At 49.8% G+C, this 24,172-nt stretch overlaps 2 protein-coding genes across 7 annotated transcripts in view; one reads left to right on the top strand and one right to left on the bottom strand.

Moving 5' to 3' along the window:
- Positions 1 to 2,223: 2,223 nt before the first annotated feature.
- TNNC1 (troponin C1, slow skeletal and cardiac type) lies at positions 2,224 to 5,537 on the bottom strand. The gene is made up of 6 exons (XM_038566242.1): positions 5,407 to 5,537; positions 3,830 to 3,860; positions 3,478 to 3,624; positions 2,897 to 3,011; positions 2,523 to 2,659; positions 2,224 to 2,435 (listed from the first exon to the last, which is right to left on the bottom strand). Exons 1-6 carry the CDS (start codon positions 5,428 to 5,430, stop codon positions 2,404 to 2,406), a joined length of 486 nt encoding a protein of 161 aa, XP_038422170.1. The 5' UTR covers positions 5,431 to 5,537; the 3' UTR covers positions 2,224 to 2,403.
- Positions 5,538 to 6,964: 1,427 nt separating this feature from the next.
- Positions 6,965 to 24,172, top strand: part of NISCH (nischarin) — a 40,237-nt gene continuing 23,029 nt past the window's right edge. For 4 of the 6 annotated variants that reach the window (XR_005374904.1, XM_038566236.1, XM_038566239.1 and 1 more), the window contains exons 1-3: positions 6,965 to 7,106; positions 9,048 to 9,131; positions 9,704 to 9,886. Coding sequence is in view for 4 of the 6 variants with exons in the window: in XM_038566236.1 (XP_038422164.1) it covers positions 7,011 to 7,106; positions 9,048 to 9,131; positions 9,704 to 9,886 (363 nt within the window). In the remaining 2 variants the exon portion in view is untranslated. Of the gene's footprint in view, positions 7,107 to 7,326; positions 7,442 to 9,047; positions 9,132 to 9,703; positions 9,887 to 24,172 lie in introns of those variants that run through there. The other 2 variants (XM_038566237.1, XM_038566238.1) reach the window with 2 other exon arrangements.

Raw genomic sequence — 24,172 nt, 5'->3', positions numbered from 1 at the left:
CCACCCGTCCTCTGGCTCACCACTGATAGGGATGTGACCTTTGGCATCTCCGTTCAGGACATTCCTTCCCCTGAACACCCCGACCTGTGCTGAGTATCCCCTACAGCCACAGTTCTTCCCTCATGCCTTCAGCCCCATTCTCCTTACCCAGCTTGGAGCCAGGCCCTTAAAACATTCCCCAGAGACCCAAGGCTGCTCACCTTCTGCAACCTTGGCCCTGCATCTTATATCACCCTTTGCCAGCTGCACTGGGTTGTTCTTGAGCACTCCCTGCCCCACCTCCTCAAACAAGCTTCCCTGGATTCCACATCTCCCTGCAGCTAAAGCGCTTTTCCTATAAAACTGCACCAGGTTTGTCCAGATCACCATCTCCCCTTTACCTCCACTCACTCCTTTGGTCGTCTCCAGTCGGGCTCCTATCTCACCTATCCCACTCCAATGAAACCCTCATGTCCAGGTGGCCCAGGCATCAGGGGCCTCCAGGTCCCTAACCCCAGGGCATCCAGCTGCCTTCAAAGTGTCCATCCCTCCTCTTGGCTCCCAGGGTCCCTCACTCACCCAGGATCTCCCCCGCCCCCCGCCCGGGGATCTCTATATCTTGTCTCCTGGACTACTCACATGGGATGCCCAGTGTCCAGTCCCGGGCCCCCCTCTCTCTATACTTCCTCTTCCCAGGGGCCTCATCCAGGACCAGGGCTGTGAAAGCCCTTCTCACTCTGATGACACCTGACTTTATAGCGTTCTCTCTGCCCCCTCAGTTCCAGCCCTGCTTTGCCATCCACACTACCCTATCCCAGAGGCATCTCAGCTTTTGACACGCACAAAGGACTCCCCATCTCTTCTCTGATTGTCCCACCAGAAACATGCTTCCTTCAGGATCCCTGACCACTCTTATCTCGTGGCCCCCACATCTCTATAATCCCCGTTCCAGTACTACATTGGTTTCCTCACTACACTCATCATCACCCTCTTGTCTTCCTGAGTTGATGATAAATTTCATGGAATGAGGGACTGGGCCTCCCTCCGAAGGGTTCCAGCATCCAGCCCATGCCAAGCACGTGGTAGGTATGTGACAAGTGCAGATGGGCTCACAGTGGCCCTGCCTCCTCTCATGGGATATTGTCATTCCTCGGTGTACATGTAGGTCCTTGAGTTCTCCAGCTCCTAAGGGCAGGCCCAAAGGGACCCCTCAGCTCTCCCAGAGGCCTCTCTAGGGACCGGGCAGCTCCTGTGGCTCTGGCCTCCACTGGAGGCATCTCCAGAATTCCAAGACTGTCTCCAGAATGCTGGGCCTGTCTGCGGAATGCTAAGGCTGGGGCACAGGTGGAGAGGCCTTGGAGTGGCTGGGTGGAGTGAGGACAGCTGCTGGCATTCTGGATGGAGCCTACACACCGTGGCAGCTGTCGCTCCTGCTAGCACCACTGCTGACACCTCCACGTCCTTGCTGCCCCCTCTCCAAGGCCAGTGCCTCTGTTCTGGCTGCAGATCCAGCCCCTACTAAGCTGAGAGCCGCCAAGCCTCATACTTGCGTTCTATCAGGGAGGAAAAGTGGGCTTCTGGGGCCTCTGGGGTTCAGGTCAACTAGAAATTATGCCTGTCTGAACCTGACTCATCAGTCAGAGCTCCGGGCGGGGAGCCAGGTGGCTGTGTTCTCCGCCAGACTCACTGGATGACCTTGACAGGTCCCTGCACCTCTCTGGGCCCTAGGGTCCTCATCTGGCAAATGGGTGAATGGAGGGAGAGTAGATGGTGTGTGCCTTAGTCCCAGAGAATTAGTGTCACCAGCGTGAAATGCAAGTGAGTGGGCACATGGACTAGTGCTACATCTTACTGAGCCCCTGTAGCACCCAGCTTCTCTGCAACCAGCGCTGAGAAGATGCTGGGCTGCCACACCGAGTGGCCTCCAGGGCCTAGCAGGGTGCTCTGCTCTCTCCAAGCACAGGACCTCTCAGCTACCAACTGGTGGTCAAAGCCACAGCCCCCAGGAGCCTGGTAAAAGTAGATTCTGGGCCAACTCTAGATGCTGAATCTCTGGAGATGGGGCCTGGGCATAGGCAGACATAGAAAAAAGCCAGCCTAATCTAACCCCTCTGACAGAAGATCGTGTACAGGGATGGGTGGAGCATAGGCTCTGGGATAAGGCAGGAAGTGGTCATTAGAGCAGCAGTGGGCCCTGGTGAGGCATCCACAGCCCCCTGGGGAATGAAAGTTGGACACCAGGCCTCCAGGGAGCAGGGCTTTATTTGCATTCCCTAGGATGGGGCTGGGGGAGGCCGTCAGGGAGGGCCCATGGTCGAGGACACACCCAAGCTCACATCCTGGGGACCCCGGCCCCTTGCCGCCACCCCAGGGCCCAGCTGGAGTTGGAAGGTGGCACAGGCAGTTCTACGTGGGTGATGGTATCTACTCCACTCCTTTCATGAACTCCAGGAACTCTGTGGAGAGATGAGTAGACCTAGGTCAGAGAAGAGGTCTGGGCAAGGTGTGGGCAAGGAGGGATCAAGGGCACTGCCCCCCCTCACCGTCATAGTCAATGCGGCCATCATTGTTCTTGTCACCATCCTTCATTAGCTCCTCAATGTCATCTTCCGTGATGGTCTCACCGGTAGCCTGAAGCATCACCTTCAGCTCATCCAGGTCTATGTAGCCATCAGCATTTCTGTGCCGGGGGCGGGGATGTGAAGGGGACCTCAGAGCTCATGGTGTGGGCCAGAGGAAGGGAAGAAGCCCCACCCATGATACCAGGAGGCAAGGCAGGGCCAGCACTGAAAATGGGGTGGGACATCCCATTTTCCCATTGCACAGAGTGGGAAACTGAGGCCTTGAGGTCACAAGACTGTCCCCCTTTCCCCACCTCTGCAAGAGTCAGGTCAGAGATCCTGGGTCATGCACTCACTTGTCAAACATGCGGAAAAGGTCGGACAGCTCCTCCTCAGACTTTCCTTTGCTGTCATCCTTCATGCACCGAACCATCATGACCAGGAACTCATCAAAGTCCACTGTGCCACTGCCTGCAAGGTGAGCAGCCCAGCCATCAGTGAGGGATGGTTAGAATGCTCTTGACACTAAACCCCTGTGCTCTTGCTGCGTGCATTCTCTCTCTTTTTAAAAATATTTTATTTATTTATTCAAGAGAGACAGAGAGAGAGAGAGGCAGAGACACAGGCAGAGGGAGAAGCAGGCTCCCTGCAGGGGAGCCTGATGAAGGACTCGATCCCGGGACTGCAAGACCATGCCCTGAGCCAAAGGCAGCCACTCAACTGCTTAGCCACCCAGGTGCCCTGCTGCATGCATTCTCATAGCAACTCCGTGAGACGAGTGTGGTCATTATATCCATTTCAGAAGATGACACGATTGAGGCTCAGAGAGGTTAAAAGTTCCTTCGAGGGCACAGAGTAATAAGTGGCAGAGCCAGGATTTGGGGCCCAAGCACTGGAGGCTGATGTGGGTCTAGGGTCTGGGGGGCAGGGGGCTCACCGTCCTCATCCACCTCGTCAATCATCTCCTGCAGCTCCTCGGGTGTGGGGTTCTGGCCCAGCATCCTCATCACCTTGCCCAGCTCCTTGGTGCTGATGCAGCCATCTTCGGCGCCCAGCACGAAGATGTCAAAGGCTGCCTTGAATTCTGTGTCCAAAGGGAAGGAGGGGAAGATAGAGTGGTCAGGGCTCAGAAGCCAGGATCCCAGAAGGCCAGACCTCTGGGGCCATCTGCCAACTGCCTTTTCCCTCCAAGACCTCTGAGGTTGCGGTGAGAGGGACCCCGGCCTCGGGGGTCCTCATGCTCCCCCAGCCTGGCCCTGTCGTACCCCCACATATGTTGGAGCACTCACCATTTTTCTGCTCTTCTGTCAGCTGTTCTACCTGGAGAGAAAAAGAGGTCTCAGGACTGATTCAGGACTTGGCTGCTATTAAGGAAATCAACCCATTCCACAGATGGGGAAAGTGAAGCCAGGAAGAGGCAGGCCATTCCCAGGTCACAGTCCTCAGTCCTCACTCCCTGTCCCCCGAAGTCCTGAGGTGACCCAGCTGGCCTCACTGAGGCTGGGCTTAGGGCCAGGGTGACAGGTGGGCGCCCCTTCCAGGGCCAAGGTGACCCCGAGTAACAATAGTCAGTGACCACTCAATGCCCTTTCGGCTCCCTTGGTGAAATCCAAGCTGGGTGGCCTGAGGGACAGCTGTCCCTCAGGTTGGGACAATAAAACCAGTGTGGGGATAGGCAAAGCCACCCACTGTAACCTGACCTGGACGGCCACTGGGCTATTTTTAACGGGGGACAAAGTTAAACCTGGTGATTGTTCTGGGGACTCTGGCATGCAGGGGGTGGGGCAGCATTATCTGGCCCCCTGGCCTGCTGGTGCCTCAGGAGCCAAAATTAGTCCCCAGCCCCACCAGGCCTTGTATGGGCACAGGGTGGAGGGCAGCTCCCTCCCCCGCCAGCTCTGTGGACTCCTGTAGGACAGGCAGGGACAGCCCTAGAGCCAGCTCTAGCTCTCCCCTGCCCGGAAGTGAGGCTGCACTCCACTCTCAGGGCTGAGGGAGGGGTTCCCTTGGGGACAGTTGTCTATGCCGAACATCCTTGCCTCTGGGACAGGGGGAGGTCAGCAACACCACCTACTCCTGGGAGGGACTAGTATCTGAGGCCCCTCAGTGACCCTAGGACGCTGCAGGGACTCAGGGTGACCACTCTCCAGCCCTCACCCCTGGCTAAACCACTGACCCCTGAGCCCTCCAGGCCTGATTGGGGTGGGGGCCCTGGTTCTTGATTCCTTTTTCCCTGTGTCTCCCCCATGCTTAGCGCTTCCCTGCCTACCTCAAACCTCTAAGCCCCTTTTCCAGCTCAGGATTCTGGATCACCAGCCCCCTTCTCAAACTGTCCCACCCTCCACAGCATCTTCAGCCATCCAAGGAGCTGGAGGTAGGGGGTGGGGTGAGGAGCAGAATGTGAGGGGCAGAAACGGAGAGGGGGATGAGGTGGGGACAGGGAAACAGAAGCAGAGACTCAGAGGGACAACGAGGAGGAACAAAGAGATAGAAAGAGACTGATAAAGGCAAAGATCCAAAAACCACAGACACAAGTGAAGGGAGATGTGGCTGGAAGATAGTGACACAGACTACAGACACTTGGAGACAGGGGCAGACGTGATGCTAAAAGTTATGACCTCCTCCACCCTCCAAAAAGCTCCTCTCCAGACCTTGAACCCCTCACCCTAAACCCCTCACTCCTTCTACACCCTGGAATTAGAATGCCAGATCCACCATCCATCCCCTTGAGGGCCTGGGCTGAAAGTTGCATGGGCCCTCTCCCAGGTCCCCACTACCTTTGTAGAGTGACCTCACCCCCCATCGTGAGTTGAGTGAGGCCCCAGTGGGCCCATCCACCCCAGCCCTGCCCAGCCCAGTCCCTCACCGCAGCCTTGTAGATGTCATCCATGCTGGCGGCTCACAGGGCAGGCTGCTGGGGTTGCCAGCCAGCCCTGGGCTTAAATAGCCCTGCCCCACCTCATTCCCCGCCGGCCCAGCCCACCCCAGCCTGCAGTATCCTCCACCCCCTCCCCCAGCCCTGGTGATCTCAGGCTGGCCTGAATCCCTGTGTCCTCTGCCCAGTGCAGGGAGCAGATGAAGGGCTGCAAAAGGACCACATCTTTTTCCTTCTGTCCCCCATGGTTCCTAGGGGACTCTCTGGAAAGTCTTCTTGAATGAAAGAAAACATAAGCCAAGAACAGGACAGGTGCTGAAAAATAGTGGGCCCCAGGCCAGGCCCCTACACACAGAAGTTCAATTCTTATCCAATCAGGAAGATGGGTAATATTCCCATTTTTCAGATGAGGAAACTTAAGCTCCTGGAGGGCTGGTGATTTGTTCGGAATACGTCTGACTTGGCAGCCCCCGTCTTAAGCTAAGCCTGTTGCGGAGGGAGGGTGCTGGCCAGCAGTATGCAGCAAAGAGAGGCCCTTTCAAGAGAAGCTTCGAATGCCAAGTTCAGAGTATGGCGTTGTGTAACCACCGGAGAAGGAAGTCATTCACCCACGTTAGCACAGAGTGCTCTGGAGCCCTTGGGCCCAGGGGTGTCAGAGCATCCATAGCCAAGACCTCTCATCTCCCCAGGGAGAACAGCACTAGCTCTGGGTGTGGGTAAGCTGCATTTGGTCATTCAGTGCACACATGTACAGATGCCCCATCCGTGCTAGACTTTTCCCCTTCAGCTGGGTTACCATCCCCCTCTTCCAGGTGGGGGTCTTCCCCTGGGTTAGGGCTCCATCTCTGTGTCTGTGCTTCCCCATTCCAGTACTATAGTTTCTAGGGCCAGGGCCAGCCTGTTAGCCCCAACGGCCAGCGCCCATCCCTCCCTCCCACCCCCCTGCGGAGCCCCGTCTCCATAACCACACCAGCTCCCTGCCTCGAGTGCCGGGCACTGCGTGGATTAATCCCATTCGCTACAGGAGGTCTCCAAGTCTTGGAGAGGTTAAGAGCTGGCGCCAAGTTACTGTGTCCAGCTCGGGCTCTGCGCACAGCTCCTAACTTCAATCCCGTGCGTGCCCTGCAGAGGATGAGCCTGAGAGCCAGGCGAGGGGCGACGGCTGACTCTTGTTCTGGAAGGGGAAACTGAGAGCAGGCGGAGCAGTGGCTTCCCTCGGGTGGCCCGGGCGGTGCGGGGCGTTCCGTCCTCGCTTCCCGGGCGCAGAGCCGTCCCCGCCCGGCGCCTCGGTCCTCCTGGGGGCGCGCGGGCCGCAGCCAAGGTACCGCGCCGCGCCGGCGCTCGGGCCTCTGCCGTCTGCGCACGCGCGCTGCTGGCGGCTGCTGTCAATTACGCGCGGGGGGCGGGGCGGGGCGGGGCGGGGCGGGGCGCCAAGATGGCGGCGGCGCGCGCGGCGGGGGCGGGGGCGGGGGCGGGGGGCGGCGGGGCCCAGGGGGCGGCGGGACGCTGACCCCGCCCCCTGCTGCTGCCAGTCTGCGCCCGGCGGCGGCGGCGGCGGCGGCGGCGGCGGAGGCTGCGGCAACGGAGCCCGGAACATGGCGGCGGCGGCGCGCAGCTTCGGGCCCGAGCGGGAGGCCGAGCCGGCCAAGGAGGCGCGCGTCGTGGGCTCTGAGCTCGTGGACACGTACACGGTGTGCAGGGGGCGCGGGCGCCAGGACTGGGGGTGGCGGCTGGACCCCGGAGCCCGGGTCGGGGGGCGCTGCCCGGCCACCGGGGAGGAGCGGCTCCGCGGAAGGGGTGTGTAGGCCCCGCAGGCCCGGGAACGGGGCCCTGGGTGCGCCCGGGGAGGGGCTGGGCGCGGGGTGGGGGGCTCTGGGGGTGAAGGGGTCTGCGGGAGCCGGGAGTCCTCGGGATAGCTCGGCCCGGAGGGGTGGGGGCGCTGATGGACGGACTCGCGGAGAGGCGCGGGGCCCCGCGGGCCACGAGGAACGGGCAGCGGGGCCCCGATGGGGGCTGGAGGTCGCAGGTGAGATTCGCTCTAAAACGGAGGTCAGGCTGAGGCCGGAATGCGGGGCGAGTGGGGCCGTGACACGGGGGGTTGAGCGGGCCTCTCCGGCCGGAACCTCCGGGGTCTTCATGGCTTTGGGCGGGGGGAGCCCGTTGGGGCAGCGAGCCGCCCACACACTTCTGGGCGGTGGGGGAGGTGGAGAACAGAAAAGGGGGGTGGAGCTCCCGACGGTGATGGAGTTGGGAGGCTCTTCTGGATCTGGATGGGGTTGGTCGCCAGGCTTGTGGGCCTCGTAGGCTCCTGGCAGGGACCGGCCTCGGGGTGGGGCGCACTGAGCATCTCTCAGCCTCCTGTTCTTTGTTCCCTGAGGGTGGGAAGTGTGGAGGGGGGGGCTTTGGCCTTGCCTTCACCCCACCCCCTTGGCCCTCATCCTAACCCTCCTCCTGAGGGTCATTTCTCTGGCTCTTTTTCCTTTCCTGGGCGGCAGGAGGGGGAGGGAAGCTGCCAGGCTGGGAAGAGGGGCTGGGGGCGGATCCTGGAGCAACAGGCCAGCCCTGGAGAAAGGGCTGCTCTTCCTTGGAGGCTTCAGTCGATTTGAGGATTTCTCCTCCCCCTTCCCTGCGTGCTGCAGAGAGGGGCGGGACCGTGGAACCAGGGGACCTTTGCAGGTGAGGGTTGAGGTCTCGGAGCTGTGGCTGACTGGCTGTCACCCACAAGCAGCATTCAGCTAGGATGTCAGCTCCAAAAAGCCCTCCCTGTTTTTCTAGGCTGAGCCCTTCCTCTGCATGGGTACCAGGCAAGTGGTGATCCAGGCTGACCCTACAGTTTGTCTCCCAGCGTGCTGATTATTATATTATTAACACACCTCTTGTGGAACACTTGCTGCATGTCAGGCCTTGTACAAAAGCATTTTGCATGAATTACTTTGTTCAGTTACTAAACCTATCAGATTTTAAGATGGAGAAACTGAGGCTTAGAGAGAATTTAAGCTCCCAGTTACTTACATAAGCCAACCGGGAAATGGCAGAACCAAGTTTTGAAGTTGGGTCTTTCTGGCCTCCAAGGCCCATTCCCCTAACCCACTAAGCCAGATTGCCCGTCACTAGGTCTTGATTGTTCCCCTGCCCTCCAGTCGGCTTCTTAGTGCTTTGACTCTGGGCTCAGCAACAAAAATCCTAGCCAGGAACCAGCTGAAAGCATTGGAAAGGGTCTGGCTTCTAGGAGATAGGGCAGCTGGAAAAATAGCTGAGAAGCTAGTCCTGCCAGACCCCACCCTGTTCTGCCTCTCTTGGAAGGGGTGGCCTTGCTTGCAGCTCAGGTAGGAGGCTGGGAGTAAAAAAACTAAAGAGATGGCTTAATTAGATGGTTATCTTTTTTGTTTCTCGCTTTTGGATAGAGCCACAGATTGATGCCATGTGCCTGCTAGCTGGTGCTAGGGCCCTGGAGGAAGCTGAGAGAGGGTCCTGCTGCTTTGCAGGAGTCCATGCAGAGGCTAGTGGGCAGGGGCAGCCTAACTTTGGCCTGGGGGTTGGAATGATCTGGGGTGGCCTGCAGCTGTTGTTGAGGGGAAGACGGGGCTTTCCTTGTCGCTGGCTGGGCAAGGACTGTCGGTTTTCCCTTGTAGGTTTACATCATCCAGGTCACCGATGGTAGTCATGAATGGACAGTCAAGCACCGCTACAGCGATTTCTATGATCTACACGAAAAGGTAACGCTGGAGAACTAGGAATCTGTGTCTCAGGGCTTGGGGGGCTTTTAGGCCAAATTTCTATTGTGCCACACGTTAAATTTAGGGCAGAACTGGCTCTGTGCCTGTAATGTTCAGTTTCCCGGGAAGGGAACAGATTTAAACTTGGTTCACCTGACCATAGCTCTTCCAGAGCCTATACTTGAATATCTGGGTGTGATTCCATTTCTTTCTTTGCTTTTGGAGAGAGCCACCTCTCTCTGGGTCATTTGCAACATGAGTATTTTAAAGACACGCCACTGCCCTGATTGGTTTTCATTCTGGTTTGGAATTCCAGATGGTGGTTTTTAGGGGCCTGGAGGTATTTTCTCCAGATGGAGCTCCTGGTCTGGAATTGTCCTGGTATTCTACTACTAATTGAATCTGATGAGGCCAAATTCCAGATACACTGGTTGGATCACTAATTCTGATACTCCTGCCAGGAGGGGTTGTGGGAGTTGTGATGAGCACCTGTCCCTGGGCTGCTTGCCTTGATCCTGCACCATCACAGAACCTCTTGGTCTGTGGTTGACCACACTTCTGTTTTCTTACAGCTGGTTGCAGAAAGGAAAATTGATAAAAATCTGCTTCCACCTAAAAAGATAATTGGGAAAAACTCAAGAAGTTTGGTGGAAAAAAGGGAGAAGGATCTGGAGGTCTACCTGCAGACACTCCTGGCCACCTTCCCTGGCGTGGCCCCCAGTGTGCTGGCCCACTTCTTGCATTTTCATTTCTACGTAAGTTCCTCTCCAGTTTTCTCCTGTAAGCCCACAACCGCTGAGTTCGAGGCAGCAAACCAGTGTAAGCCTCAGCTTTCAGGAGAGGTGGGCTGAGTTTGACCCTGAGGCTAGAAGATGTAGGAACATCACCCTGATGGGGATGAGATGTGGGCAGAAGTGAGTTTATTGACAAGTTTACTCACAGACTGTGGCCACAGGGAGGTTTCCTTTTACCACATGGCATCTTGTTTAGCACAAACAGCCTGTGGGTGTTTAAGCTGGTTTTCGGAATGGATGGGGGTATGTGGAAACAGCTGACACCTGGCACGAGTATGGCTTCATTGTTGGTTTACGTTGTTGGTTCACAGATTGAGACTAAAGAGTCCTGTGTTGGCAGGATTTGGCCAGCTGAGGGCATCTTCAGGGTCCAAGGTGCTGGTCATTGGTAGATAGATCCCAGGGGGAGTGTGTGTCCTGGAGCGGCTCTGCACTCCCTTGGATGGAGAGACAACTTTCGTGGGCTGCCGGTAACAGGATGAGTTGTCACACTTCACAGAGGAAAGTTTGGCTGTATGAAACTCAGATATTGAAAACAGCTACCAATTCTGCTTCTGAGAATTTATTCTAGGGGGAAAGCAATCAGGCAAGTGTGAAAAGGACGTAGGTATGTTCCAGGATTGTGGCAAAATACTGAAGACAAAGTCCAACAGGAGGGGCGCCTGAGTGGCGCATTCATTTGGGGAACACACTTGTGGTTTTGGCTCAGGTTAGTGATCTCAGGGTTGTAGGCTCAAGCCCCGCATCAGACTCTGTGCTCAGCAGGGAGTCTGCTTGGGATTCTCTCTCCCTCTCCCCCCACCTCTCCCCCACCCTTAAATTAAAAAAAATTTTTTTAAGTCTAATAGGCTTTTTTTTTTTTAATTAAGGTGGACAACCATGTAATCGGTTCTGCCAGAAAATGATGGTATAGCTGTGGATTTGTTGACAGGAAAATAAGTATATTTTATGTGGAACGAGGATGCTATAAAATGGTATATAGAACATGGTTCCATTTCTACGAAAAAAAGTTAACGTGTATTTGTCTAGGAAAATTCGAAAGATCACACACTGCAGCACTAGGAGTAGTTAATCTCTGAGTGATTTTCGGATAAATTGACATTTGTTTTCCTTTTATGTGATGAAGATATGAAAGAATCCACTCCATTTGCAGGCTCATCCTTTAGAAAGGGACCTGCGGATTGTGGTCTTAAGGCTAAAATATGTTTATACTACAACTGTCTTGAAGTACTTCCAGAGTAAGACAGTCGAACCGTTTTTGGAGTGCTAGATAGAGCCTGGATATTTGGTTGATGACACTAGCATTGGGTCACTAAGCTTGGAGGGGCTGTGAAAGACGAGTGGCATTTACAGATGGGTTGTATCTATGTATATGCTCTGGATTTTATTCAGCATATACCAGAAACTGTGTAGTTAGCAGTTTCCTGTTGTGGATTTTTTCTTTTTCTTTTTCTTTTTTTTTTTTTTTAACATTTTCTTTCCTTACGTGAGGAAAGATTTTCTTGTGTGAGTCTTTCAGATAAACTTTACTGGTTAGTATTTTAGGAGATGCTGTTCTTTTTAAAGATTTTATTTATTTAATCATGAGAGACATACAGAGAGAGAGAGAGAGGCAGAGACACAGGCAGAGGGAGAAGCAGGCTCCATGCAGGGAAGCTGACGTGGGACTCGATCCCGCGTCTCCAGGATCATGCCCTGGGCTGAAGGCAGGTGCTTAGCCGCTGAGCCACCGGAGACACTGTTCTTTAAGAAAGCTTTGGTTCGCTGTTTAAGGTTAAAACTTAATAAGCAGCGCTTTGAAAGTATAATTCATTGCTTAAGACCCCAGTCTTTGAGAAGCAGGTTTGCCCAGCTCTGAGCATGAAAAGGCCTGGACTGCTCTTCTGAGATAGGTTTGTCCGAGGTGGGCCTGGGCCAACCCACATCTGAGATTCTCGTTTGCGGCATGCTCTACTGCTTGGAACAGTTCGGATATAATGAAATTACTGTTATCAGAAGGACCCCTTCTGATATATAAGATCCTCTGGGTTATATAAATCCAAGGATTTTTTTTTTAAGATTTTATTTATTTATTCATGAGAGACAGAGAGAGAGGCAGAGACACAGGCAGAGGGAGAAGCAGGCCCCATGCAGGGAGCCCAGATCAGGCCCTGGGCTGAAGTCGGGCTAAACTGCTGAGCCACCCGGCCTGCCCCAAATCCAAGGATTTTTAAAAACTAACTGACCCATCATTAAATTAAATCATGGTTTTTCAACCATGCACTATTGACATTTTGGGCTGGAGAATGGTGAGGACTGCCCCATGCATCATTCAGCAGCAGCATCTCTGGCCTCTACCCAGTGGCTGCCAGTAACCACCCCAGGTTGTGACAACCAAAATGACCTGCACATCACCAAATATCCCCGTGAGGAGCAAAACTGCACCTGATTGAGAACCACTAGATCTTCAGAGGGAGTTTGAACCAACAAGGCCTAAAAGATTTGTCAGCCTTTCCTACAGGCTGGGAGTTCTTAGGGATTATTTCTGCCAGCCTTTGTCCCATCAGTATCCTCTCTGAAATTATTCCTAACATGTTCCACTCCTTATAGGGCTGACATTGGATGGCGTGGACTCCAGGAACCCTGCTTGTCTGGAGTGTGGGTTTTTTTCTTTTCTTTAATAACATTTAATTTACATATTCCAAAATTCACTATTTTAAAATATACAATTCCTGGGGTACCTGGGTAGCTCAGTTGGTTAAGTGACTGACTCTTGATTTCAGTTCAGGTCATGATCTCAAGGTCCTGAGATCCAGCTCAGTGGGACTCTGGCATGCGCTCTCTCTCTTGCATGCTCTTTCTCTCTTACACGCTCTTGCTCTCTTTCATTCTCTCTTGCTCTCTCTTACTCTCCCTCCCTCCCTCTCTCTGCTTGCACTCACATGTGCTCTCTTTTTCTCTCTTTTTCTCTCTTTCAAAATTTTTAAAAAATATTTTATTTATTCATTTATCATGGGCATAGAAAGAGAGGACGGGGGGGGGGGGGGGCGCGGGGCAGAGACATAGTCCAAAGGAGAAGCAGGGTCCATGCTGGGAGCCCAACGTGGGACTTGATCACTTGATCCCTGGCCTCCAGGGGCCAAAAGCAGGCGATAGCTAAACCGCTGAGCCACCCAGGGATCCCCTCTCTTTCAAATGTTTAAAAAAAAAAAAAAAAGAGAGAGACACTTGAGTGGCCCAGTGGTTGAGCACTTTGGCTCAGGGCATGATCCTGGAAGTCCCACATCAGGCTCCCTACGGGGAGCCTCTAGCGAATAAATAAATAAAATATACATTTTTTATATATTTTTTTTAAGATTTATTTATTTATTCATTCAGAGAGAGCGAAGAGAGAGGCAGAGACACAGGCAGAGGGAGAAGCAGGCTCCATGCAGGAAGCCCGATGTGGGACTCGATCCTGGGTCTCCAGGATCACACCCCGGGCTGCAGGCGGCGCTAAACCGCTGCACCACCAGAACTGCCCAAAATACATTTTTTAAAAGATATGAAGTATACAATTCCCTGGTTTGTTTATTTATTTATTTATTTATTTATTTATTTATTTATTTTTAATTCTCTGGTTTTAGTATATTCACAGAGTTGTGCAGATATTACCATTGTCTAATTTCAGAACATTCATCACTCTGAAAAGGAACTGTGTACCCATCAGCAATCACAAATGTACTTTCTGTCCCCACATATTGTCCTGGCCTGGACATTTCATATAAATGGAGTCATATAAATGTGGCCTTTGTGATGGGCTTCTTTCCCTTAACATGATGCTTTCAAGGTCCATTTGTATTGTGCTTTGGTCCTTTTCTGCCTGGGTAATTTCTGCTGATCAGATATAGGACATTATCCACCAGTTGATGGATGTTTGGGTTGTTTCCACCTTTTGGCTCATACGAATAATGTTGCTGTGGACATTCATACATATGGTTTTGTGTGGACCTATGTTTTCCTTTCTGTTGAGTATACATAAAGAGTGGAATTGCTGGGCCATATGGTAACTTTAGCTTTTTGAGGAACTGCCAAATTTTTCTCCATAGTGGCTGCACCATTTTCCATTTCCATTAGCAGTGTGCAGGTTCTCATCTCCCCACATCCTTGTCAAACTTGTTACAGTCAACTTTTTTGACAGCTATCCTAGTGAGTGTGATGTGGTATCTTGGGGTGCTTTTGTTTTGCATTTCCTTAATGAGGTTGAACCTCTTTTCATATGCTTATTGTCATTTGCATATCTTGGAGACATGTATTCAGATATCCTCAGCACTTTATTTTTTTTTTTTTTTTTTTTTTTTTATTTTTATTTTTATTTTTTTATTGGTGTTCAATTTACTAACATACAGAATAACACCCAGTGCCCGTCACCCATTCACTCCCACCCCCCGCCCTCCTCCCCTTCTACCACCCCTAGTTCGTTTCCCAGAGTTAGCAGTCTTTACGTTCTGTCTCCCTTTCTGATATTTCCCACCCATTTCTTCTCCCTTCCCTTATTTTCCCTTTCACTATTATTTATATTCCCCAAATGAATGAGAACATATAATGTTTGTCCTTCTCCGACTGACTTACTTCACTCAGCATAATACCCTCCAGTTCCATCCACGTTGAAGCAAATGGTGGGTATTTGTCATTTCTAATAGCTGAGTAATATTCCATTGTATACATAAACCACATCTTCTTTATCCATTCATCTTTCGTTGGACACCGAGGCTCCTTCCACAGTTTGGCTATAGTGGCCATTGCTGCTAGAAACATCGGGGTGCAGGTGTCCCGGCGTTTCATTGCATTTGTATCTTTGGGGTAAATCCCCAACAGTGCAATTGCTGGGTCGTAGGGCAGGTATATTTTTAACTGTTTGAGGAACCTCCACACAGTTTACCAGAGTGGCTGCACCAGTTCACATTCCCACCAACAGTGTAAGAGGGTTCCCTTTTCTCCGCATCCTCTCCAACATTTGTTGTTTCCTGCCTTGTTAATTTTCCCCATTCTCACTGGTGTGAGGTGGTATCTCATTGTAGTTTTGATTTGTATTTCCCTGATGGCAAGTGATGCAGAGCATTTTCTCATATGCATGTTGGCCATGTCTATGTCTTCCTCTGTGAGATTTCTGTTCATGTCTTTTGCCCATTTCATGATTGGATTGTTTGTTTCTTTGCTGTTGAGTTTAATAAGTTCTTTATAGATCTTGGAAACTAGCCCTTTATCTGATATGTCATTTGCAAATATCTTCTCCCATTCTGTAGGTTGTCTTTGAGTTTTGTTGACTGTATCCTTTGCTGTGCAAAAGCTTCTTATCTTGATGAAGTCCCAATAGTTCATTTTTGCTTTTGTTTCTTTTGCCTTCGTGGATGTATCTTGCAAGAAGTTACTATGGCCGAGTTCAAAAAGGGTGTTGCCTGTGTTCTTCTCTAGGATTTTGATGGAATCTTGTCTCACATTTAGATCTTTCATCCATTTTGAGTTTATCTTTGTGTATGGTGAAAGAGAGTGGTCTAGTTTCATTCTTCTGCATGTGGATGTCCAATTTTCCCAGCACCATTTATTGAAGAGACTGTCTTTCTTCCAATGGATAGTCTTTCCTCCTTTATCGAATATTAGTTGCCCATAAAGTTCAGGGTCCACTTCTGGATTCTCTATTCTGTTCCACTGATCTATGTGTCTGTTTTTGTGCCAGTACCACACTGTCTTGATGACCACAGCTTTGTAGTACAACCTGAAATCTGGCATTGTGATGCCCCCAGATATGGTTTTCTTTTTTAAAATTCCCCTGGCTATTCGGGGTCTTTTCTGATTCCACACAAATCTTAAAATAATTTGTTCTAACTCTCTGAAGAAAGTCCATGGTATTTTGATAGGGATTGCATTAAACGTGTATATTGCCCTGGGTAACATTGACATTTTCACAATATTAATTCTGCCAATCCATGAGCATGGAATATTTTTCCATCTCTTTGTGTCTTCCTCAATTTCTTTCAGAAGTGTTCTATAGTTTTGAGGGTATAGATCCTTTACATCTTTGGTGAGGTTTATTCCTAGGTATCTTATGCTTTTGGGTGCAATTGTAAATGGGATTGACTCCTTAATTTCTCTTTCTTCAGTCTCATTGTTTGTGTATAGAAATGCCACTGACTTCTGGGCATTGATTTTGTATCCTGCCACGCTACCGAATTGCTGTATGAGTTCTAGCAATCTTGGGGTGGAGACTTTTGGGTTTTCTATGTAGAGTATCATGTCATCGGCAAAGAGGGAGAGTTTGACTTCTTCTTTGCCAATTTGAATGCCTTTAATGTCTTTTTGTTGTCTGATTGCTGAGGCTAGGACTTCCAGTACTATGTTGAATAGCAGTGGTGAGAGTGGACATCCCTGTCTTGTTCCTGATCTTAGGGGAAAGGCTCCCAGTGCTTCCCCATTGAGAATGATATTTGCTGTGGGCTTTTCATAGATGGCTTTTAAGATGTCGAGGAATGTTCCCTCTATCCCTACACTCTGAAGAGTTTTGATCAGGAATGGATGCTGTATTTTGTCAAATGCTTTCTCTGCATCCAATGAGAGGATCATATGGTTCTTGGTTTTTCTCTTGCTGATATGATGAATCACATTGATTGTTTTACGGGTGTTGAACCAGCCTTGTGTCCCAGGGATAAATCCTACTTGGTCATGGTGAATAATTTTCTTAATGTACTGTTGGATCCTATTGGCCAGTATCTTGTTGAGAATTTTTGCATCCATGTTCATCAGGGATATTGGTCTGTAATTCTCCTTTTTGGCGGGGTCTTTGTCTGGCTTTGGAATTAAGGTGATGCTGGCTTCATAGAACGAATTTGGAAGTACTCCATCTCTTTCTATCTTTCCAAACAGCTTTAGGAGAATAGGTATGATTTCTTCTTTAAACGTTTGATAAAATTCTCCTGGGAAGCCATCTGGCCCTGGACTCTTGTGTCTTGGGAGGTTTTTGATGACTGCCTCAATTTCCTCCCTGGTTATTGGCCTGTTCAGGTTTTCTATTTCTTCCTGTTCCAGTTTTGGTAGTTTGTGGCTTTCCAGGAATGCGTCCATTTCTTCTAGATTGCCTAATTTATTGGCGTATAGCTGTTCATAATATGTTTTTAAAATCGTTTGTATTTCCTTGGTGTTGGTAGTGATCTCTCCTTTCTCATTCATGATTTTATTAATTTGAGTCTTCTCTTTCTTCTTTTTAATAAGGCTGGCTAATGGTTTATCTATCTTATTAATTCTTTCAAAGAACCAACTCCTGGTTCTGTTGATCTGTTCCACAGTTCTTCTGGTCTCGATTTCGTTGAGTTCTGCTCGAATCTTTATTAACTCCCTTCTTCTCTTGGGTGTAGGATCTATTTGCTGTTTTTTCTCTAGCTCCTTTATGTGTAAGGTTAGCTTTTGTATTTGAGTTCTTTCCAGTTTTTGAATGGATGCTTGTATTGCGATGTATTTCCCCCTTAGGACTGCTTTTGCTGCATCCCAAAGATTTTGAACGGTTGTATCTTCATTCTCATTAGTTTCCATGAATCTTTTTAATTCTTCCTTAATTTCCTGGTTGACCCTTTTATCTTTTAGCAGGATGGTCCTTAACCTCCATGTGTTTGAGGTCCTTCCAAACTTCTTGTTGTGATTTAGTTCTAATTTCAAGGCATTATGGTCCGAGAATATGCAGGGGACAATCCCAATCTTTTGGTATCGGTTCAGACCCGATTTGTGACCCAATACGTGGTCTATTCTGGAGAAAGTTCCATGTGCGCTTGAGAAGAATGTGTATTCAGTTGAGTTTGGATGTAAAGTTCTGTAGATATCTGTGAAATCCATCTGGTCCAGTGTATCATTTAAAGCTCTCGTTTCTTTGGAGATGTTTTGCTTAGAAGACCTATCGAGTATAGAAAGAGCTAGATTGAAGTCACCAAGTATAAGTGTATTATTATCTAAGTATTTCTTCACTTTGGTTAATAATTGATTTATATATTTGGCAGCTCCCACATTCGGAGCATATATATTGAGGATTGTTAAGTCCTCTTGTTGAATAGATCCTTTAAGTATGATATAGTGTCCCTCTTCATCTCTCACTACAGTCTTTGGGGTAAATTTTAGTTTATCTGATATAAGGATGGCTACCCCTGCTTTCTTTTGAGGACCATTCGAATGGTAAATGGTTCTCCAACCTTTTATTTTCAGGCTGTAGGTGTCCTTCTGTCTAAAATGAGTCTCTTGTAGACAGCAAATAGATGGGTCCTGCTTTTTTATCCAGTCTGAAACCCTGCGCCTTTTGATGGGGTCATTAAGCCCGTTCACATTCAGAGTTACTATTGAGAGATATGAGTTTAGTGTCATCATGATATCTATTCAGTCTTTGTTTTTGTGGACTGTTCCACTGAACTTCTTCTTAAAGGGGAATTTTAAGAGGCCCCCTTAAAATTTCTTGCAGAGCTGGTTTGGAGGTCACATATTCTTTCAGTTGCTGCCTGTCTTGGAAGCTCTTTATCTCTCCTTCCATTTTGAATGAGAGCCTTGCTGGATAAAGTATTCTTGGTTGCATGTTCTTCTCATTTAGGACCCTGAATATATCCTGCCAGCCCTTTCTGGCCTGCCAGGTCTCTGTGGAGAGGTCTGCTGTTACCCTAATACTCCTCCCCATAAAAGTCAGGGATTTCTTGTCTCTTGCTGCTTTAAGGATCTTCTCTTTATCTTTGGAATTTGCAAGCTTCACAATTAAATGTCGAGGTGTTGAACGGTTTTTATTGATTTTAGGGGGGGATCTCTCTATTTCCTGGATCTGAATGCTTGTTTCCCTTCCCAGATTAGGAAAGTTTTCAGCTAGAATTTGTTCAAATACATATTCTGGCCCTCTGTCCCTTTCGGCGCCCTCGGGAACCCCAATTAAACGTAGGTTTTTCTTCCTCAGGCTGTCGTTTATTTCCCTTAATCTATCTTCATGGTCTTTTAATTGTTTGTCTCTTTTTTCCTCAGTTTCCCTCTTTGCTATCAACTTGTCTTCTAGGTCACTCACTCGTTCTTCCACCTCGTTAACCCTCGTCGTTAGGACTTCTAGTTTGGATTGCATCTCATTCAATTGATTTTTAATTTCTGCCTGATTAGCTCTAAATTCTGCAGTCATGAAGTCTCTTGAGTCCTTTATACTTTTTTCTAGAGCCACCAGTAGCTGTATAATAGTGCTTCTGAATTGGCTTTCTGACATTGAATTGTAATCCAGATTTTGTAACTCTGTGGGAGAGAGGACTGTTTCTGATTCTTTCTTTTGAGGTGATGTTTTCCTTCTAGTCATTTTGCTCAGTGCAGAGTGGCCAAAAGCAAGTTGTATTGGGAAAAAGAGAAAAAGAGAGGAGAGAAAGAAGGAAAGAAAAGAGAATGAGAAAAAAAAGGGAAGAAAAAGAAAAAAAAAACGAAAAGAAAAAAAAAAAAAGAAGAAAAAGAGAAAGAAAAAGAAAGGAGAAAAAAAGGGGGTGGGGGAAGGAAACAAATCAAAAAGCAAAACAAAACAAAAACAAAAACAAAAACAAACAAACAAAAAAAAGAACCACCGGGGAGTATCTTCTGATTCTGTGTACTTTAAGTCCCTTGGCTTCTCCTGGAAGTTGTCCGTCTAGCTGGTGTTCTGGGGGAGGGGCCTGCTGTGCTGATTTTCAGGTGTTAGCAGTTGGGGGAGCTGCTGTGCCCCTGCCTGGTGCAGGGCTCAGTGGGGGTTGTTTACCCCGTGAGGCCGCAGGAGGAACAGCCCCAGTGGCGGGGCAGCTCTGGAAACCTGGATTCAGCTCCGGCAGGAACTCCGTCTGCAGGGCCTGGAGGCTCCGGGCGGGGCCGCTGATCTGCTCAGCTGGGGCAGGAGCGTCCTCGCTGTCCTGGGCCCTCCCGGCCTCTGCCTGTCCCGGGGGAGGCGGGATCCTGGGCTGTGTCCCGGCGCCCTGTGCTCCGGGGCCTGCGCTGTTGGATTCGCGCTCCCGGGCCGCGCAGCCCCCTCCGCGGAGCCGCCGCCCGAGCCCCTCCGAGCTGCTCCTGGAACCGCGCAGCCCCCTCCGCACGGAGCCTCCTCCTCTGCCCGAGCCCCTCCGAGCTGCTCCCGGGGCCGCGCAGCCCCCTCCGCGGAGCCGCCGCCCGAGCCCCTCCGAGCTGCTCCGGGTCCCGCCGGGTCCCGCCGTGCGCGCTGCAGCCCTTAGGGAGCTCGGCGCACTCTCCTGGGCGCGCAGTTGCTGTTACTGTCCCCGGGAGCCCGAGGGCATCCCCGCCCTCCTGGGTCCTGCTCCAACTCCCCGCGAGCCCCTTTCCCCCGGGGAAGGTCGGTGCAGCTCCTGCTCCTCCGGGACGGGGCTCTCCTGTCCTGGGGACACTCGCCCCGGCCTCAGCCCGGCTCCTCGCGGGCCCCTCCCCCTTGGAGGCCTTTGTTCCTTTACTTTTTTCCCCGTCTTCCTACCTTGATAGATGCGCGAACTCTTCTCACTGTAGCATTCCAGCTGGTCTCTCTTTAAATCTCAGGCCGAATTCATAGATTTTCAGGATAATTTGAAGGTTTTCTAGGTAGTTTGGTGGAGACAGGTGATTTGGAGACCCTGCTCTTCCGCCATCTTGCTCCTCCCCTTCCTCAGCACTTTAGAAAATTAGATTACTTGTGTTTTTGCGGTTGAGTTGTAGGAATTTTTATATATATATCTATGATATATATATACATATACATATGTAAAATAAAATCTTTTTAAAAAATTATTTTTATTTGGGAGAGAGCCAATGAGAGAGAGCACAGCTACGGTTAGGACTGAGGGAGAAGCAGGCTTCCCGCTGAGCAGGGAGCTCTATGCAAGGCTCTTGTGGGGCACCATCCCAGGACCCTGGAATTAAGACCTGAGCTAAAGGCAGCCACCCAACCAACTGAGGCACCCAGGCACCCGAAAAGTTTTAGATTTTGATGAAGTTCCGTTTATCCATTTTTTCCTTTGGTCACTTATGTTTTTGATGTCTGTTGAAACCATTGCCTAATCCAAGTTACAGAGATTTACAACTTTGTTTTCTTCTAAGAGTTTTATAGTTTTAGCTTTTTTTTTTTAACATTTTATTTATTTATTCATGAGAGACACAGAGAAAGAGAGAGAGAGAGGAGAGACATAGAGGGAGAAGCAGGCTCCTCACAGGGAGCCCAATGTGGGACTCGATTCCAGTCTCCAGGATCACACCCTGGGCTGAAGGCGCTAAACTGCTGAGCCACCTGGGCTGCCCTGATTTCAAATTTCTTTTTTTTTTTTTTTTTTTTTAATTTTTTTTTTTTTTTAATTTTTATTTATGATAGTCACAGAGAGAGAGAGAGAGGCAGAGACACAGGCAGAGGGAGAAGCAGGCTCCATGCACCGGGAGCCCGATGTGGGATTCGATCCCGGGTCTCCAGGATCGCGCCCTGGGCCAAAGGCAGGCGCCAAACCGCTGCGTCACCCAGGGATCCCTGATTTCAAATTTCAAAAAGCATCTTTGTACTAGTCAACTGGCTTTAAGATAAGAAAATGACAGAAATGCTACCCTTGAAGAGAACTGAGTGCCTTTCCTTAGCCAGGCAGCCAGTACTGGCTGGCACCTGTTAAGTCCCTGTGGGCCCACTACTCTTTCAGATCCTTTACCTTCACTGTATAGTCTCCTCCAATTCTCAAGGGCTGGGGGTCATCACCCCCAAGCTTATAAAGGAGGAACTCGGACACAAACTGATCAAATGATGGACTTAGAAAAAGTGGTCATGGAGGCACCTGGATGGCTCGGTTGGTTAAGCAGCAGTTCTTGGTTTTAGCTCTAGTCATGACCTCAGGGTTGTGAGATGGAACCCACATCAGCTGAGCATGGAGCCTGCTTAAGATTCTGTCTCCCCCTCCCTCTGTTCATTGTGTGTTTTCTTTCTCTCTTTCAATCAATCAATCAATGGCTTAAAGGGTCAGGAAATGGCCTGCCTCCCAGGTCCACTGACTGACATCCTCCCTCAAAATGGTGTGCTAGAAGATCTCTGGGATTCGATTTCATTGAATTTGAAAACCTCTTCTCGTGGGATGCTGGGATGAGGTTTGTCACTGAGAATTCCAGGAGTACTGAGCCAAAGCTACATGGAGAGAAACAGCACAGCAATAGGCCCAGTGCCAAGGCATGCCCACTCACTGCAACACAGGGCTGCCCTGGCCCCTGGACTCTCCATCTCAGAGTTGGCCACAAAGAGAAGTGCTTTCTTTTCTTGCCATCGAAATCCACACTGCAAAAAATGAAGTTGGAATCCCTTACCTCACACCATAAACAAAACTAATTCAGCATGGATGAAAGACCTAAATATAAGAGCTAAAAAGGGGGATCCCTGGGTGGCGCAGCGGTTTGGCGCCTGCCTTTGGCCCAGGGCACGATCCTGGAGACCCGGGATCGAATCCCACATCGGGCTCCCGGTGCATGGAGCCTGCTTCTCCCTCTGCCTGTGTCTCTGCGCCTCTCTCTCTCTCTCTCTCTGTGACTATCATAAATAAATAAAAATTAAAAAAAAAAAAAAGCTAAAAAGGGACGCCTGGGTGGCTCAGCAGTTGAGCATCTGCCTTCGGCTCAAGGCATGATCCCAGGTCCAGGGATCGAGTCCTACATCAGGCTCCCTGCGAGGAGCCTGCTTCTTCCTCTGTGTCTCTGCCTGTATCTCTCATGAATAAATAAATAATCTTTAAAGGAAAAAAAAAAAGAGGGATCGCTGGGTGGCACAGCGGTTTGGTGCCTGCCTTTGGCCCAGGGCGCGATCCTGGAGACCCGGGATCGAATCCCACATCGGGCTCCCGGTGCATGGAGCCTGCTTCTCCCTCTGCCTGTGTCTCTGCCTCTCTCTCTCTCTCTCTCTTTGTGTGACTATCATAAATAAATTAAAAAAAAAAAAAAGAAATTTGAAATCAGGATGGAACTTTTTTCTTTAAGATTTTGTTTATTCATTTGTGAGAGAGCAAGCAAGCAAGATGGAGGAGGAGCAGAGGGAAAGGGACAAGCAGACTTTGTGCTGAGTGTGCAGCCTGATGGCAGGCTTGACCTGATGATCCCAAGATCATAACCTGAGCCAAAATTAAGAGTTGGCTGCTTAACCAACTGAGCCACCCAGGTGCCCAACTGTTCTATCTTAACATCAGTCTTAGCATCCACCTCCATCCTTTGTCGCAGTTGTAAAGTGCTGAGGCTGTATGTAAGTGATAAGAAGATTTCTCTGCAACTCACTTAATGGCTTATGGCCTTGAAGCTCTCGCCATTGAAACTTTAGGCTTCAATCTGTCAATAGTAATTTTTTACTTGAAGCCAAATTATGTATAAAATGTCCAATTTCTGTTAGAATGCCTCATCACAGTCATGAAATAAGAGTTATATAGCACCCCCACATACACACCCCACATACACACAGCATATGTGTGTGTGAACCATACAGTGACATGTGATTGAGTCCCTTGTTTGTGTCCCATTAAAAAGGACTGTGCTTGTGTGCCAAGTGGAAGCGTTGGGCTGGCCTGGGCTTATTTCTTGAGCATAGATAGGCACGTTTGCTGTGGGATGTACTTGGTCACAGGGCTCTGCTGCAAGGCCATGCTCAGAGTGGCAGCTGCTGACCTACAGCCCAACCAGTTCATGGTACATTTATGTGCAGCTCACACTGATGCCCAAGGGTGCACACCAGCACGGATCCTGGCAGGTGGCCAATTGATGGGTCTATAACACATTTAGGGGTGGGTGCTAATGGTTTTTTAAATGTTAGCTAATTTTATTTTATTTTTTTTATTTTTATTTTTTTGTTAGCTAATTTCATTTTAATTGAATTTTTTGAGGTATAAAGAATGCCTTTTTTAAAAAAAATACATCCTCAATTCAGACATTTATGGCACCCCAAAGCACTTTGGGTCCCTTCAGCCCAGATTGCATGATCTCTGTGGGAGTCACCTGTTCCCACAGGTGACCTTCCAGCAGAATCTGCAGTGGCTTAGATTGGGGGGAGGGAGGGTGGGAACTGACTGCACACCTTTACTCTGTATGCAAGGGTGGCTTAGCCAGAACTCTTTAGGAGGTCAACAACAGGTTTCTCTTAGGAGACTGGTACTCTAGATTCAGGGGCCCAAGGAATCTATTTGTTCCTCGCTCAGGAAGTCTCCCCAGGTGGAGGCAAGCCTGGGAAACAAAGTAGGTATTGTTGCAAAAGTAGACAGTGTTACAGCAGCTGCGCTTCCTGTGCCTGAACAG

The sequence above is a fragment of the Canis lupus genome, chromosome 20 (genome assembly GCF_011100685.1).
Source record: "Canis lupus familiaris isolate Mischka breed German Shepherd chromosome 20, alternate assembly UU_Cfam_GSD_1.0, whole genome shotgun sequence".
Classification (NCBI taxonomy): Eukaryota; Metazoa; Chordata; class Mammalia; order Carnivora; family Canidae; genus Canis; species Canis lupus.
This window is presented reverse-complemented; position numbering and strand designations above follow the sequence as displayed.